At 41.2% G+C, this 17,820-nt stretch overlaps 1 protein-coding gene across 2 annotated transcripts in view; it reads left to right on the top strand.

Moving 5' to 3' along the window:
- Positions 1-7,687: 7,687 nt before the first annotated feature.
- LOC149449341 (aldo-keto reductase family 1 member C15-like) overlaps positions 7,688-17,820 on the top strand; it is a 33,965-nt gene continuing 23,832 nt past the window's right edge. Inside the window, exons 1-3 of one of the 2 annotated variants that reach the window (XM_089693375.1) lie at positions 7,688-7,799; positions 8,390-8,557; positions 14,249-14,365. In XM_089693375.1, the coding sequence (XP_089549501.1) occupies positions 7,713-7,799; positions 8,390-8,557; positions 14,249-14,365 (372 nt within the window). In that variant the 5' untranslated portion in view covers positions 7,688-7,712. The remainder of the gene's footprint in view (positions 7,800-8,389; positions 8,558-14,248; positions 14,366-17,820) is intronic. The other variant, XM_089693376.1, reaches the window with a different exon arrangement.

Here is a 17,820-nt window from a genome sequence, read left to right as displayed (position 1 = left end):
CAAGTAACGGAACGGGTGATGGAGCGGGGGCTGGGGCAGGCAGAACCGCCGTATCTTTTACTTCCTCGGGCGGCTTGACGAAAAATTGCCACACCACCGAGTAGGAAACTTTGCCCCCGCTACTCCTCACTGGCTGACTGCTACTTCCTCCGTGCACACCGGCACCACTACTGGCCGTGGTGGTAGGCTGCAGTGGAGCTGGTGCTCTACTCCGTGGCCGTTTGGCTCCACTGACACTGCTGCGACCCTGCTGCCTCCTGGGCAACCCACCGACTGTTTTGCTCGCTGGCAAGCTGGCACCCTCTTCTCCTGATGATGCGGAAGCAATAGCCTGATGACGACGAGGCTGCCAAGTGCGATCAGCCTCATCATCATCAATTAGGGTCTCCGCGTCACTACTAGCCCCCTCGGCTGCGTGTGGGTCAGGAGACAGACCTGTCTCTAGACCGGCTACCGAGCCACTCTCCTCGCCAGTACTTCTTCGCCTGGCTGCTGAAGAGGCGGATGTCTCCCCCCGTTCCTGACCCTCCTCTGTTAGCTCTTCCTCACTGTACAGTGGGGCTGAGCCCACAGCATGCGATACTTCGCTTGGTGAGGGAACACCAAAGGACAGGGGCAGGTAGAGGACACGTGATTTCAGTGGGCTTGCTCCCGGGCCATGCCAACTAACGGTTGTGTCTGACGTACCCACCGACCGTTGGCTGTAGGTGTCAGAGGTGACCTGGGAAGAGGAAGACGACCGAGCCAACCAATCGACGACGGCAGGGTTGTCGGTGGAGACACGACCGCTGGATGACACCGGGAGCACTGGCCTCTGGCTGCGACTAGTGCTGCCTCGACCCCTTCCTCTGCTGCCACGTCTGCTCGCTCCTGAAACATTGCCTCCTCTGCCACTCCTCTGCATGTTGTCTGACATACTCTTTAATTCAATAAGCACCCCAAAAATAAAAACGGATTTAACTCTTTGAACGTACAATAGTGGTTGTGAAGCAGAAAGTCAGTTTATTTAGCACAATCGGTCAATTGCAGCTTGCCGTTGGCTGTAAACTGTACGTTTATGTCACTGGAATGCACTAATCACCCAAAAAATATTACCGCCACCCGGCGTGTATATGGATTTAACTCTTTGAACGTACAATAGTGGTTGTGAAGCAGAAAGTCAGTTTATTTAGCACAATCGGTCAATTGCAGCTTGCCGTTGGCTGGAAACTGTACGTTTAGGTCACTGGAATGCACTAATCACCCAAAAAATATTACCGCCAGCCGGCGTGTAAATGGATTTAACTCTTTGAACGTACAATAGTGGTTGTGAAGCAGAAAGTCAGTTTATTTAGCACAATCGGTCAATTGCAGCTTGCCGTTGGCTGGAAACTGTACGTTTATGTCACTGGAATGCACTAATCACCCAAAAAATATTACCGCCAACCGGCGTGTAAATGGATTTAACTCTTTGAACGTACAATAGTGGTTGTGAAGCAGAAAGTCAGTTTATTTAGCACAATCGGTCAATTGCAGCTTGCCGTTGGCTGGAAACTGTACGTTTATGTCACTGGAATGCACTAATCACCCAAAAAATATTACCGCCACCCGGCGTGTATATGGATTTAACTCTTTGAACGTACAATAGTGGTTGTGAAGCAGAAAGTCAGTTTATTTAGCACAATCGGTCAATTGCAGCTTGCCGTTGGCTGGAAACTGTACGTTTATGTCACTGGAATGCACTAATCACCCAAAAAATATTACCGCCACCCGGTGTGTAAATGGATCTAACTCTTTGAACGTACAATAGTGGTTGTGAAGCAGAAAGTCAGTTTATTTAGCACAATCGGTCAATTGCAGCTTGCCGTTGGCTGTAAACTGTACGTTTATGTCACTGGAATGCACTAATCACCCAAAAAATATTACCGCCACCCGGCGTGTATATGGATTTAACTCTTTGAACGTACAATAGTGGTTGTGAAGCAGAAAGTCAGTTTATTTAGCACAATCGGTCAATTGCAGCTTGCCGTTGGCTGGAAACTGTACGTTTATGTCACTGGAATGCACTAATCACCCGAAAAATATTACCGCCACCCGGCGTGTAAATGGATCTAACTCTTTGAACGTACAATAGTGGTTGTGAAGCAGAAAGTCAGTTTATTTAGCACAATCGGTCAATTGCAGCTTGCCATTGGCTGGAAACTGTACGTTTATGTCACTGGAATGCACTAATCACCCAAAAAATATTACCGCCACCCGGCGTGTATATGGATTTAACTCTTTGAACGTACAATAGTGGTTGTGAAGCAGAAAGTCAGTTTATTTAGCACAATCGGTCAATTGCAGCTTGCCGTTGGCTGGAAACTGTACGTTTATGTCACTGGAATGCACTAATCACCCAAAAAATATTACCGCCACCCGGCGTGTAAATGGATCTAACTCTTTGAACGTACAATAGTGGTTGTGAAGCAGAAAGTCAGTTTATTTAGCACAATCGGTCAATTGCAGCTTGCCGTTGGCTGGAAACTGTACGTTTATGTCACTGGAATGCACTAATCACCCAAAAAATATTACCGCCACCCGGCGTGTATATGGATTTAACTCTTTGAACGTACAATAGTGGTTGTGAAGCAGAAAGTCAGTTTATTGTACACAATCGGTCAATTGCAGCTTGCCGTTGGCTGGAAACTGTACGTTTATGTCACTGGAATGCACTAATCACCCAAAAAATATTAACGCCACCCGGTGTGTAAATGGATTTAACTCTTTGAACGTACAATAGTGGTTGTGAAGCAGAAAGTCAGTTTATTGTACACAATCGGTCAATTGCAGCTTGCCGTTGGCTGGAAACTGTACGTTTCTGTCACTGGACTGGAATGCACTAATCACCCAAAAAATATTACCGCCAGCCGGCGTGTAAATGGATTTAACTCTTTGAACGTACAATAGTGGTTGTGAAGCAGAAAGTCAGTTTATTTAGCACAATCGATCAATTGCAGCTTGCCGTTGGCTGGAAACTGTACGTTTATGTCACTGGAATGCACTAATCACCCAAAAAATATTACCGCCACCCGGCGTGTAAATGGATCTAACTTTTTGAACGTACAATAGTGGTTGTGAAGCAGAAAGTCAGTTTATTTAGCCCAATCGGTCAATTGCAGCTTGCCGTTGGCTGGAAACTGTACGTTTATGTCACTGGAATGCACTAATCACCCAAAAAATATTACCGCCACCCGGCGTGTATATGGATTTAACTCTTTGAACGTACAATAGTGGTTGTGAAGCAGAAAGTCAGTTTATTTAGCACAATCGGTCAATTGCAGCTTGCCGTTGGCTGGAAACTGTACGTTTGTGTCACTGGAATGCACTAATCACCCAAAAAATATTACCGCCAGCCGGCGTGTAAATGGATTTAACTCTTTGAACGTACAATAGTGGTTGTGAAGCAGAAAGTCAGTTTATTTTGCACAATCGGCAAACTGCAGCACCAACTGTGCACGACAGCCACCAAAAAAAAAAAGGTTGTATGTCACTTTAAATTTTCGATTCTTTGATAGCTGTGGCCCTAAGTAACTATTCTGTGTCTCTGAGTAACGATTCTGTGTCCCTGAGTAACGATTCTGTGTCCCTGAGTAACGATTCTGTGGCCCTAAAGTCTCTGTGGCCCTAACTCTGTCCCTTAATACACACAGGTCTGTCTCTCTTGAATGACCGGAGGCTAATGGAGAATTCTAAGATGGCCGCGATTTATAGTGCTGGCTGGCTGATGATTGGCTAATGCGATCACATGTCATGAATGCATTATGGGTCAGCGCGCCTTGTCTGCGCGCCTTCCCAGAGATCCCCGCCCCATCTTCTCTGTCCATTTTCTCCGTGGCCACACATGTCGCCGCCATTTTTGGGAAAATTCGATTCGTGCATCCGAAGTTTGCTAATCTTCGGATTCGTCGCGAATAGAATTTTTCCAAATCTTCGGAACGAATTCCACTTCGTCATGTTCGATTCGCTCATCTCTAGTCACTATGTAAAAAAAAATCCATGTCTAGAATTCTTCTTTAACACTTCTAAAGGTTCCCTATAACTTAGCAAATCTTCACTTCTTGAGTTCAGCTCCACTTTAAATTCCATGTGATCATCTGCAAAAAGTGAGTTTTGCTAGGTTACCACAGGTCACTGCACTTTACACATGGCTCTTTGTCATATTAAAACTACTCTAGATTCAGCCAAAGGTGCGCTGTATTTGTACAGGGCAGTGCTATTTATATGGGCAAACATACTGTCAAAAAAAACACTAACTTACTGAAACCAACCCAAGGAATGAGAAAACTTGACAGTTTTCATTTTCCCAGAATGTTCCGAAAATTGGAGATTTCGGGGAAATTTAGCCATTTTGGTGAAATGCTTTGGAGTAAACAGAAAAGGCAAAATTAAGGCCACACTGGGCATAAAAACTACCACTTAAGGACATTTTTTTTTCAGTCTCTAAATGACCCTCTATGTTAGCCTATGTAGCTGTGCACACCTGGGTATTTACAGGCTTATTAGAAGAGGAGCATTCAGTGGCTGAAAAAAAGCCCATCATTTATATTTATTTATTACAGGTACTTATATAGTGCCATCAATTTATACAGCGCTTTGCATGTATATTTGTACATTCACATCAGTCCCTAACCCTCAACTGGTGTACAATCTAGGGTCCCTAACTCACTTTCATACATACACATACTAGGGCCAATTTAGACAGGATCCAATTAACCTACCAGCATGTCTTTGGGGTGTGGGAGGAAACCAGAGAATCTAAAGGAAACCCATGCAGGCACAGGGAGAACATGCAAACTCCAGGCAGGTGGTGCTGTGGTTGGGATTCGATCCAACAACCCTAGTACTGCCAGACAGATGTGCTAACCTTTAAGCCACGGTGCTGCCTATCCAGAAGAAAAATTGCTTGATGCACCTAAACACCTGTAAACATACCTAAATACTAGATGCATTCAGCTCTTGAGTGTTCACTTACTTGAATGAGCAGAATAAATTGAAAAGCTAGACCTGCCTAAATGAGTTTGCAAAACATGGCTTTAGGCGTGTTTTTTAAGCAGCTTTTCTCATGCTAGGAGGGAAGGCATTAGGAGGCATTAAGACCTAAGGGCGCATCAAGCTTTAAATGGCTGTTTGAGGGTTACAGAAGCTCCTTTCCAATCTTGGGCTTGTTCTTGTGCCAAAAAATAGCCCCTTATTAGCCTTATTTCTTTTTCAAAAAAAGAACTACAAAATAGACAGCAAAAGGAAGCAAAGTAAACATTTTAAGTGATTGTAAAGGTTTGAATTTTATTTTATCAAAGTAACAAACTTGTTATACTAACAGCTCTGATCCTCCTCTTCTGCTGCTCTAAGCTCCTGCCCCATACTGAGTGCCCTCATAGCAAGTCACTTGCTATGGGGGCACTTGAGTCTGGCTTGATTTCAAACCACTCTCTGTGTGTCCATTGACACACAGAATGCGGCTCTCTGCTCACTGGCTGTGATTGACAGCAGCAGGAATCAATGGCTCCTGCTGTTGTCTCTGAGATTATAAGGAGGGAGATAGCAGAGACAGCCTTTGCTCACATGCAGAGTGCTAGATCAAGATCGAGCACAGGTAAGCATAAGGGGGTTCTGGGGAGGGAGCTGCACACAGAAGGTTTTTTTAACCTAAAGCATAGAATGCATGAAGGTAGGAAAAAAAATCTCCTTAACATGACACAAATAATCAAATACAGTATCTCACAGAAGTGAGTACACCCCTCACATTTTTGTAAATATTTTATTATATATTTTCATGTGACAACACTGAAGAAATGACACTTTGCTACAATGTAAAGTAGTGAGTGTACAGCTTGTATAACAGTGTAAATTTGCTGTCCCCTCAAAATAACTCAACACACAGCCATTAATGTCTAAACCGCTGGCAACAAAAGTGAGTACACCCCTAAGTGAAAATGTCCAAATTGGGCCCAAAGTGTCAATATTTTGTGTGGCCACCATTATTTTCCAGCACTGCCTTAACCCTCTTGGGCATGGAGTCCACCAGAGCTTCACAGGTTTCCACTGGTGTCCTCTTTCACTCCTCCATGACGACATCATGGAGCTGGTGGATGTTAGCGACCTTGCGCTTTTCCACCTTCCCTTTGAGGATGCCCCACAGATGCTCAATAGGGTTTAGGTCTGGAGACATGCTTGGCCAGTCCATCACCTATACCCTCAGCTTCTTTAGCAAGGCAGTGGTCGTTTTGGAGGTGTGTTTATCTTGGTCTCATCAGACCACAGGACATGGTTCCAGTAATCCATGTCCTTAGTCTGCTTGTCTTCAGCAAACTGTTTGTGGGCTTTCTTGTGCATCATCTTTAGAAGAGGCTTCCTTCTGGGCTGACAGCCATGCAGACCAATTTGATGCAGTGTACGGCGTATGGTCTGAGCACTGACAGGCTGACCACCCACCCCTTCAACCTCTGCAGCAATGCTGGCATCACTCATATGTCTATTTCCCAAAGACAACCTCTGGATATGACGCTGAGCACGTGTACTCAACCTCTTTGGTCAACCATGGTGAGGCCTGTTTTGAGTGGAAACTGTCGCGTTAAACCGCTGTACAGTCGTGGCCATCGTGCTGCAGCTCAGTTTCAGGGTCTTGGCAATCTTCTTATAGCTTAGGCCATCTTTATGTAGAGCAACAACTCTTTTTTTCAGATCCTCAGACAGTTCTCTGCCATGAGGTGCCATGTTGACCTTCCAGTGATCAGTATGAGAGAGTGAGAGCGATAACACCAAATTTAACACACCTGCTCCCCATTCACACCTGAGACCTTGAAACACTAACAAGTCACATGACACCGGGGAGGGAAAATAGCTATTTGGGCCCAATTTGGACATTTTCACTTTGGGGTGTACTCATTTTTGTTGCCAGCGGTTTACACATTAATGGCTGTGTGTTGAGTTATTTGGAGGGGACAGCAATTTTACACTGTTATACAAGCTGTACACTCACTAATTCACATTGTAGCAAAGTTTCATTTCTTGAGTGTTGTCACAGGAAAAGATATAATAAAATATTTACAAAAATGTTAGGGCTGTACTCACTTCTGTGAGATACTGTGCATGCAAAATAAAAAACACAACTACAGGGAACACTAAGTTAATCAAACTATTGAATTTTTTTTTTCCAAGCACATTTCACCCAGAAAAATGAGTGAAACTTACCATTTCTGTTATAGCTAAGTTTTGGCTATAAGGTGAGAATGCTACTACACAAGTGATCCTTAGAGACAGCTGTTTAAAAATGCAGAAATCAAAACAAGGAACAGCAAATAAGTAAATGTGACAGTTGTATCAAAAATTATGTATAAGTATTTATTTTCAATAGAAATTAAAAACGTGTATATACGTTAAGAAGTATAGTTTACCTGGACTATACCATATATCATTTGTGATTAATATTTGATGCACTCATTTTCTGTGCTGTATTGTACTGTTTTTTAAAAAACATCAAGGTTTACAAGATCAAAATATAACCCAGATGGCACTGAACAGAGCACATTTTTTCTGGGTTTTTTTTTTTTTGCCTTCTGATTGTCTGAATTGGCAAGTTATAAAATTAGAACTCTTTGAGAAGGGAGGGATTTCATAGTGGGATATAAAAGAGCCACACTGCCGAAGACTTGCTTTTCTTCTGAACAGTAAGTGGATGAAAAAGAGAAGACATGGACCTTTGCTCAGAATCTGTCGTAATCCTTAACAATGGACATAAAATGCCAGTGATTGGATTTGGCACCTATGCTCCACAAAAAGTAAGTGAATTATGATTCCTTTGCTGTATTTGATCGGATTTAGGAGAAAATTTTTTATAGAGGCGTAACATAAAACAAGGGATGAAAAAAGGTGAAAACAGTTATTTCTTTAAAAAGATGCCACACAGTACTTTATCAAGCTAAATGCCATTAAGTTGAGGTTTATACTTTTCACTAGCACCTGAAGCTTCAGCACCAAGCTCCAACTTTCCAGCACCAAAATAACAAAAGCTTAAGGATACTGAACCTGAAACCTATTGGTTTGTTCCACATGTATGACTAGAGACATAGGGTCCCCACAAACTCTGCTCTTTTTTATTGCTAGTGTTGGAAGAGCCTTGGTTTTTCTGAATGTGTATGAGATTGTAAAGCCCACTTGAAGCGGGTCAAATGCAGATCAGAATGAGGTCTACTTCAGGTAAAATGCACCTGTCAATGGATACTGAATGATCTCTGAAGCATCTCACATGGATGTTAAATTGATGTGATCAACACAGGTCAATTAAGGTACAAAGGTATTTATTTTTTATTCAGAGATAAATAGCAAATCATGTGTACACGATAGAACAATGTTATGTCCATTTGTTTAGTGCCCGAAGAGCCAGGCAGAGGAAGCAACCAAGGTTGCCATTGAGGTTGGGTATCGCCATATCGATGGCGCCTATATTTATGGAAATGAAGTGGAAGTTGGTCAGGCAATCCGGGAGAAGATTGCAGATAGAGTCATAAGAAGAGAAGACCTGTTCTATACTGGGAAGGTGAGCAGAATACATACATAGGAGATATATACGGTATATATATATATATATATATATATAGTGCTGCTGTCCATGATTGAATGTTATTGTGATGCAATAGGAACATTGGTGCCATTGTGTGATGGGGTGACCGTGTATTCTCTGAGAATAATCAACAGTAGGGATGAGTCCAACATGCCTGGGTTTGGTTTGAAAAACATTAATAAAGTATGGGTGCCTAATCTAAACCCCCTGGAAGTCAAAGTAAACAAAACTTTAAAACCAGTATCGGTCATTTTCTAGACTAATAGGCAATGGGTTGTCAAACAAAGGACATAGTGGCTGGCCACTGTCATGGGAATATGCACCAGAGCAAATAAAAAAAGTTAGAAAATTTTTATTTGGCTGGGAACAATGATTTTGATAATGATTAAAGGGCATAATTTAAAAATTCTAAATTCCTTTAAATAATGTGCCTAGGGGATGCCCTGGCCCTGCTTGTGAAGTAGCACATCTGTGTGATGTATACAACCTACTGCAGCAAAATTGACATTTACAAAGAAATAAAATGCAGTTTAAATTGCTGATAAATGGCAGATCGTGACTTCTGTTTGTAAACAGAGTGTCTGAGGCTTTCCTTCATCTCTACCAGACCATTTTTTCTGTTGATGGTATAGATATCAATAGGGACCCCGCAAAAAAAAAAAACATTGTGGGGCTCCCCCTAAATTTACATACCACACTCTTATCCTTGATGAAGGTCTGGTATGAGTTGTAAGGGTGACACCATGCAAACAAAACAAAAAAAAATAGGTTGTGGGGTCTCCCTCTTCAAGTCTGGTATGTATGTAAGTACCCTGTCTAAAATGCATGAAAATAAAAACAGAACACCCCTCAAAGTCCATACCAGAACCTTATCTGAGCATGCAGTCTGGAATGCCAGGAAAGGGGTAGGGAACCAGCGTTATCCAGAATTTCTAGGGACCCCTAGTGTCCGACCCCTCCTGAATCATACCTGGCCACATGCTCTCAACATGGGGGGGGCACCTTGCCAGGTTGAACTACCCTGGCAAAGAACCTTGTCCCTATGTTGATCATGACAAGGGCCTCTTCCCCATAACCTTGGCCCAGTCGCTGTGAAGGTCTTAGGTAGGGGGGCTCAACATAGTCTGGAATCGCCCTTTAACAATAAGGGGGTCCTGATATTCCAACCCCATCCCCCCATGGGAATGAGTAACGGTACATATCCATATTTAAAAAGGAAAGGAAAAATAAGAAAGTGAGCGCTCTCACATCAGCAGCCAATGCACCCAAGGCAATCACAGCAAAACCTTCAAAAATACACAAATAATAAGAAGTGCGGCGCTAATAAATATCATATAAGATCTGTGGACCCATATATGTCTCAGATAATCTAAAAACACAGTATAATATATAACATTAGGCAAAAATAATAACCAGTAAAATAAATGATAATGTCCAAGCGAATAAACGCAGGATCTTGCATAGAAGCTAGTAAGCCCAGGATCAAACGGTAAAATTGTGCACTCACCGGACGCGCTAAACAAAAGCGCATATGTAGTATGACCCCTGGAAATCACTCATCAGGCGGGTACAGTAGATAACCATCCGGGAACAGACGATCTTGGTATAATGGACAGCTTCCAGATCCAGAAATCCCCTTTAGACTAGGTGAATAATGAGTGAGGAACTCCCTCCGGTGGCCAAGATGCGTAGTAAGATGTCCTAAAATGTATTAGCTCCAGATACAGTTGTGTCCAAAATTATTCAACCCCCAATGCTGTAAAGGGGTTTAGGGACTATAGTGTACATTTGGAATTGTATTCAGAATCAAATCCTACAAGGACGTTGTAACTACCCAAATGCAACTAAAATGACATCAATTGTTTATGTAATACAGTAGTAAATGGTTCTTATGTGGTTTCTTCATTGCCACAATTATTCAACCCCTTAAAGACTACCACTCTGAAGAACAGAGGTTCATACAGGTGCTTTCCATCAGGTATTGAAAACACCTGTGGATGTCACCGAGCAGCAATCAAGCATAATAAGCACCAATTAGGCAGCTTTAAAATGACTGTGATACTCAGCTCCTTCTAGACATTTACTGGTGTGGTTACAAACATGGTGAAGGCAAGAGAATGGTCCAGGAAGACAAGAGAAGAGGTGATTTCTCTTCACAGGAAGGGCAATGGCTATAAGAAGATTGCAAAGATGTTAAACATACCAAGAGACACCTTAGGAAGCATCATTCGCAAATTCAAGGCAAAGGGCACTGTTGAAACGCTACCTGGTCGTGGCAGAAAGAAGATGCTGACTTCGACTGCTGTGCGCTACCTGAAGCGTAGAGTGGAGAGAAGTCCCCGTGTGACTGCTGAGGAACTGAGAAAAGATTTGTCAGATGTGGGTACAGAAGTTTCAGCCCAGACAATAAGACGCACACTGCGTAATGAAGGCCTCCGTGCCAGAACTCCCAGGCGTACCCCCTTGCTGTCTCCAAAGAATAAGAAGAGTCGACTGCAGTATGCCAAAAGCCATGTGGACAAACCACAAAAGTTGTGGGATAGTGTTCTGTGGACTGATGAAACAAAATTAGAACTGTTTGGGCCCATGGATCAACGCTATGTTTGGAGGAGGAAGAACAAGGCCTATGATGAAAAGAACACCTTGCCTACTGTGAAGCATGGTGGAGGGTCAATCATGCTTTGGGGCTGTTTTGCTTCTGCAGGTACAGGGAAGCTTCAGCGTGTGCAAGGTACCATGAATTCTCTTCAGTACCAGGAGATATTGGATGGAAACGTGATGCAGTCCGTCACACACCTGAGGCTTGGGAGACGTTGGACCTTTCAACAGGACAATGATCCCAAGCATACCTCCAAGTCCACTAGAGCATGGTTGCAGAGGAAAGGCTGGAACATTTTGGAGTGGCCATCGCAGTCACCAGACTTAAATCCGATTGAGAACCTCTGGTGGGACTTAAAGAAAGCAGTTGCAGTGCGCAAGCCTAAGAATGTGACTGAACTGGAGGCCTTTGCCCATGAAGAATGGGCGAAGATACCCGTAGATCGCTGCAAGACACTTGTGTCAAGCTATGCTTCACGTTTAAAAGCTGTTATAACTGTAAAAGGATGCTGTACTAAGTACTAAGATTGAATGTCACTTGGGGGTTGAATAAAACTGATAATGCTGTGAGCACAGAAAAGACATTTGTGGTTATTTCATTATAACTGTTATGTTATATTTGTCTGACCTACAAGTGCCTCTTTAATGTAAATGTAAGCAAGATGACTGAATGATCAAAAGCAATGTCAAACTGGCCAAAACACTCAATTTCAGTGGGGGTTGAATAATTTTGGACACAACTGTAGGAGCCAAAAACACCTCATAGTGTAGTAGGTAAAATCAAAAACATCTATTCCAAAACTATGATAATTAAAAACAGGGCAGAGACACTGAACCAGTGAATGATAAAAAATGAAGTATAACTGACCAAACGTAATATGGCCGCCGGGCCTCCTCGTGGTTCCGGACGGCTAAGATGTCACGCTCTGCTGGCTCCTCCTAAGGCCTTTCGTGCTCCAGCACATCATCAGAGGGGAGGCCAACCGGCGGCCATATTACTTTTGGTCAGTTACACTTCATTTTTTATCATTCACTGGTTCAGTGTCTCTGCCCTGTTTTTAATTATCATAGTTTTGGAATAAATGTTTTTGATTTTACCTACTACACTTTGAGGTGTTTTTTGGCTCCTATCTGGAGCTAATAAATTTTAGGACATCTTACTACGCATCTTGGCCACCGGAGGGAGTTCCTCACTCATTATTCACCTAGTCTAAAGGGGATTTCTGGATCTGGAAGCTGTCCATTATACCAAGATCGTCTGTTCCCAGATGGTTATCTACTGTACCCGCCTGATGAGTGATTTCCAGGGGTCATACTGCATATGCGCTTTTGTTTAGCGCGTCCGGTGAGTGCGCAATTTTACCGTTTGATCCTGGGCTTACTAGCTTCTATGCAAGATCCTGCGTTTATTCGCTTGGACATTATCATTTATTTTACTGGTTATTATTTTTGCCTAATGTTATATATTATACTGTGTTTTTAGATTATCTGAGACATATATGGGTCCACAGATCTTATATGATATTTATTAGCGCCGCACTACATATCCATATTTGGTCACTGACTTTACCCGGGAGACCCTGCCGTTTTGTTCACTTTTAGTGACGATGACTTGGAGAGGTCATACACGACAAGTAAGCAACAGCAGTGGGTTCTGTCGGCAGTTGGCAGGTTTCCTTCTTTCAGTGAGGTTCTGGGTGTCTGCATTACTGAATGATGTAATTAATGATATATTTACATCGTGAGAATTTTTTTTAAATGAAAGGACTTGTCAGAAGGCTCAGTGAGTAAATCTATTGTTTACATTTTTTGTAAGTGGGCAGGGGTACAGTATTTTGTTGAACCTTGAGGATGCATAAACAGTTTATTATTTTCAGTATCTCACAGAAGTGAGTACACCCCTCACATTTTGTAAATATTTTATTCTATCTTTTCATGTGACAACACTGAAGAAATGACACTTTGCTACAATGTAAAGTAGTGTGTGTACAGCTTGTATAACAATTGTAAATGTGCTGTCCCCTCAAAATAACTCAACACACAGTCATTAATGTCTAAAACGCTGGCAACAAAAGTGAGTACACCCCTAAGTGAAAATGTCCAAATTGGGCCCAATTAGCCATTTTTCCTCCCCGATGTCATGTGACTCATTACTGTTACAAGGTCTCAGGTGTGAATGGGGAGCAGGTGTGTTACATTTCGTGTTATCGCTCTCACTCTCTCATACTGGTCACTGGAAGTGGAGTGCATATGCTTAGCTGGCATTACTGTATGGAAATAGTTACTGTATGGATCAGTAATATTTTTTGGACTGTTTTATGTATGAATTGTACAATCATTTTTGTTTTTTTTCATGCAAAATAAAAAAATGCATCCTATTAAAATAAAAATAAAAATTTAAACACAAGCAGTGTAAATACCTTAATTGTACTTGGTAGCAGACTCTTGCAGTCCTTATACAGCAGAATTCATACTGAGAGAAGAAAGGGCAGCACAAGGAGCCAATCAGTTCATGTGCTGACAAAGTGCATGTTGATAGGAGAGAGCAGAGTAACCAAGAGATGACTTCATTGCTTTGCTGCTTCTCCTTTATACTCCAGTCACAGGCTGGGGCAGTCTGGAGTCAGAGGAATCTGATAATTTGATGAGTCTCAGCACTTTGGACTCCTTATTTAATTATCAGAAGAGCCCCACAGCATGCCAAATGACATGGTGCCCCCGTACATGGTTGGTGATATGACCTAATTTCACATTATTAAGCGCTGGTTCTGTGTCTTGGGTCACTACCTTATAACTTCCCTACAAGGCTTTGCAAGGGGTGGATGGCCGCAGTAAGTTAATACAGGTCCTGAATTCAAGATACATTCCATTAGCGTTCAAAACCTTCTCCTGACCACTAATTGATGAGAACTCACCTAAGAGGGGGTCCATTTCAGAATTTAAAGTTCTAGCCTTTACCACTCTAACCCAAAGTAAAAAGCAAAGGAATAAAAGGTTTTGGCTGAAATGCCAATTAATCATGTTATTTTCTCTACATCTTGAAGACAATTATAATTTCTATCCAAACAGCTCTGGAGTACATTTCATACCCCGGAACTTGTCCAGCCTGCTCTAGAGAGGTCACTAAAGAAACTGCATCTGGATTACATGGACCTATTTATTATCCACATGCCTCTGGAGATGAAGGTAAGTTCATAAGCTTCATGTGTTAAGGGGTACCATGGGTACCATTGAGCAATAGGATACACTACATGCATTTAACATCTAATGTAAGTTCATTTCAAGAAAACAAAATTAACTGACATTTGAGGATGCATGATTTATATTTGTAGAGTTTGAAAATACCATGTTCAATGCTCTTTTTGCACAAAATGTTAATATGTATTTTATGAAATATGGTGTTATGTTAGATATAAACGGTGTTTATCCAAACTTATAGAACCAGAATAACCATACATTTGGAAAAACCGGGAGTTTACAAGCACCAAAATTGCAACAAAAAAGACATGTAAAACACAATTTTATTTATCCAATTTTTAAAAGGAAAAGTACATTATACATAGCATTGTGCAGAAATGGCAATGAATTGGCTACATATCACCAAAGAGAGAAACCCCAATGAATTTCAATTCATAGAATTTATATTTTCAATCTTCTTCAGGGGGAAACAGTAGAGCGCAGCACAAACATTCTATAAAATAATAAAATGTTAATCACCATATAGTACGTGTATCAAAAATTAAAAGATCCTTGCTGGTTAATTCCCAGCATCGTATAGGCAAGAAGACCCTCACGTGATCCAACTGGGTAAATATAGACTGAATGCAATTATAAAGATCTTGAATTAAACACTAAATAGTGCACTGACGTTGACATCTATACTATATATAGGAGAAAAGAAAAAACCTACATCAAATTGACTAGTGTAAACCAATGAAGGGCTGTAATGAGCTGTGCATGTCTAAACATTCAAGCCATAATGGAACACATTCAAAACTTGGCATCTACAAAAAAGGGGCAAAAACATCAAAATTCCCCCTTGTTTGGGCATACTGAGTAAACAAATTTAAATATACAAATACACAGTATGTAGTATTAGATAACTCCAAAATAGGAAGACAATACCTGAAATAAATTCAAGCAATGGGATCTCCCAATGGGTATATAGTATGTAGCAATTCCTGCAGTTGTTCCTCTGTCAAACTTCAGAGTATAGGGCCTACAGTATGTCTCCAAACATGGCCCCTAAAAAAAATAAACAATTGTATAACTGGTGTAACTACTCTCATAAACAGATAGGAGAAAACAGTAATGCCAAGTAGTACTAATATATCAAAAAATATATATCTCTATTTTGTGCCAGAATGTTAGAGCTTCAGAGCACCACAGCTGGGACATCCACTTCCAACCAGTGAAATAAAACTCAACATCTTACATAACATTAGAATCCAATATAGACAACATTAGACAACACATCGGTTTCCAATTAATAAATTTGCTAATGCCCAGCACATGGGAAAGATGTCTGTCATCACTCAAGATGTCCACCGCCTATATCCGGGCCGTTGTGACGTCAGTTCCGGCACTTGCACCGCGCCGGAACGTCACTTCTGGTCAGCGCCGAGATATGTTTGTGTCCCAAGGTTGCCAAGCAACAGGTCTCCAAATGAAAGGGAGACAGATGACAGCCACTCAACCTGCAAAGGAGACGGGTCTAAAGGAGACCCCCATTCCACGAGACATCGTGTATGGGGGCCACACGTGCCGGATGCACTAATAACACAGGGGAGGCCAGCAAGGATGGTCAATAATAAACAACAAACAACACAATACACACAAAACAAAATATAAATGATTGTGTTCTCAAAAGAGATAATAAAGAGACCCTCCCAAGAGGGAGACAGAGGAAAAGGATTTCCCAGCATCTTCCGCATTAGGGCAGTCTCAGAACCAAAATAAGAATAGCTATCCAAAAAATACAAAAATTGTATAGACATACCACAAATAAAGATTCAAATCAAACGAAGGCATGAAATCCAGGGTTTTCCAATCATAGATCATGTTCTGATCTGCCAGAAATAAAGCCTTCCAAAAATGGTTTACAACTTATTTTTTCATTTAATCCTGGAAATACATTGGCTTTCAAATGATTAATCCACTTCATTTCTTTTTTAAGTGAATCTTATTCAAATTGCCTCCCCTGTTATTAAGATATAGCCTTTCCAGAGCCCAGAATTTTAGTTCTTGCATTCTATATCCATGTACTTTAACAATATGTTTTCCAATTGGTGAGTATATGTTGCAACTTGCAGCAGCATGTGTATGTTCATATATCCTATGCCAAAATTCACGCATTGTCTTGCCCACAGAGAAAGCTCCACATGGGCAAAATATGATGTACACCACCCCCCTTGTGAGACAATCAACTGTCTCAGATGGAAAGTCTTGCCATTTGGAAGTATTGGGCATTTTTCATGACAGATACATTTACTATAATTACATGACCCACAGGGGAAAGTACTATTTTCTAAGTCGGTGTTGTTACAACCCCTTGAGGTAAAATTGCTTTTAACTAGTTTATCGCTCAAAGAAGGGTCTCTTCTATATGTGGTTTGTGGCGCAGAAGGAATTTATTTAGCAATTTGGGGACCTGAGGTCAATAAATGCCAATATCTTTTAATATATTCCTTGACCAAAAAGTGTTGGTTATTGTAAGCTGTTATAATTCTAATGGGGATTTTTTTGATTCTTGACACTTCTTGAAGATGGTTCAAAAAGTAAATTTTTCATGTGATTGTTTCAAAACTCTATTGAATGCCTTGCGTAGCAAGTCCTAGAGTATCCTCTTTCCAGTAATCTTTGTCTTAAATCATCAGCCGCTATTTTGAAGTTGATATCACTTTAACAGTTTCTCCTTAATCTCAAATATTGAGAATATGAAATTGAATTTAGGAGAGGTGTCTGCTGAAAGCTGTCAGCTCTTAGAATCATATTGCCAGCCTTAGATTTTCTATATAGATTACTGGATAACGTTCGATCTGGAGCGATCTCAATTTCCACATCCAGAAAAGTAATTTTTTGGGCGTCATATGACATAGTAAAAGCCAAATTATAATTATTCTTGTTCATGATTTTTAGACATTTCTGTAATTTATCAATTGGACCATCCCATATCAAAAACACATCAACAATATATCTCAACCAAGTCAATATATCATCCGAAAACATTGAAAATTCCTTGGAGAGGAGAAAGTGACATTCCCACTCCTTCAGGTACAGATTGGCGTAGGATGGGGCAGAGCATGTCCCCATCACTATGCCCTGTACCTGGAGAAAGTGGAAACCATCTAAAACAAAAACATTATGTTGTAGAATAAATGCCAAAACATCTAAGACAAAATCAAACAAAAGCTCTGAATGTTGTGTGCTCTGTCTAAAAAATTGTTTGATAACTTTAATTCCTTTGTTGTGAGGGATTGAACAATATAATGCCTCTACGTCAATAGTTACCAAAATAACAGAAATAGGGATATGCAAGTTCTCAATACTCTGCAAAAAATGAATTGTATCTTTGACATAGGGTGGCACACTTAATACAAAGGATCCTAAAAACTAAGCTACCCATTTACTCGCATTTTCAG

This window comes from Staurois parvus, unplaced genomic scaffold, assembly GCF_062004578.1.
Source record: "Staurois parvus isolate SC_StPar_1 unplaced genomic scaffold, SC_StPar_1.0 ptg000629l, whole genome shotgun sequence".
Taxonomy (NCBI): Eukaryota; Metazoa; Chordata; class Amphibia; order Anura; family Ranidae; genus Staurois; species Staurois parvus.
Note: the sequence above shows the minus strand (reverse complement) of the source record. Positions and strands in the feature narration are given on the sequence as shown.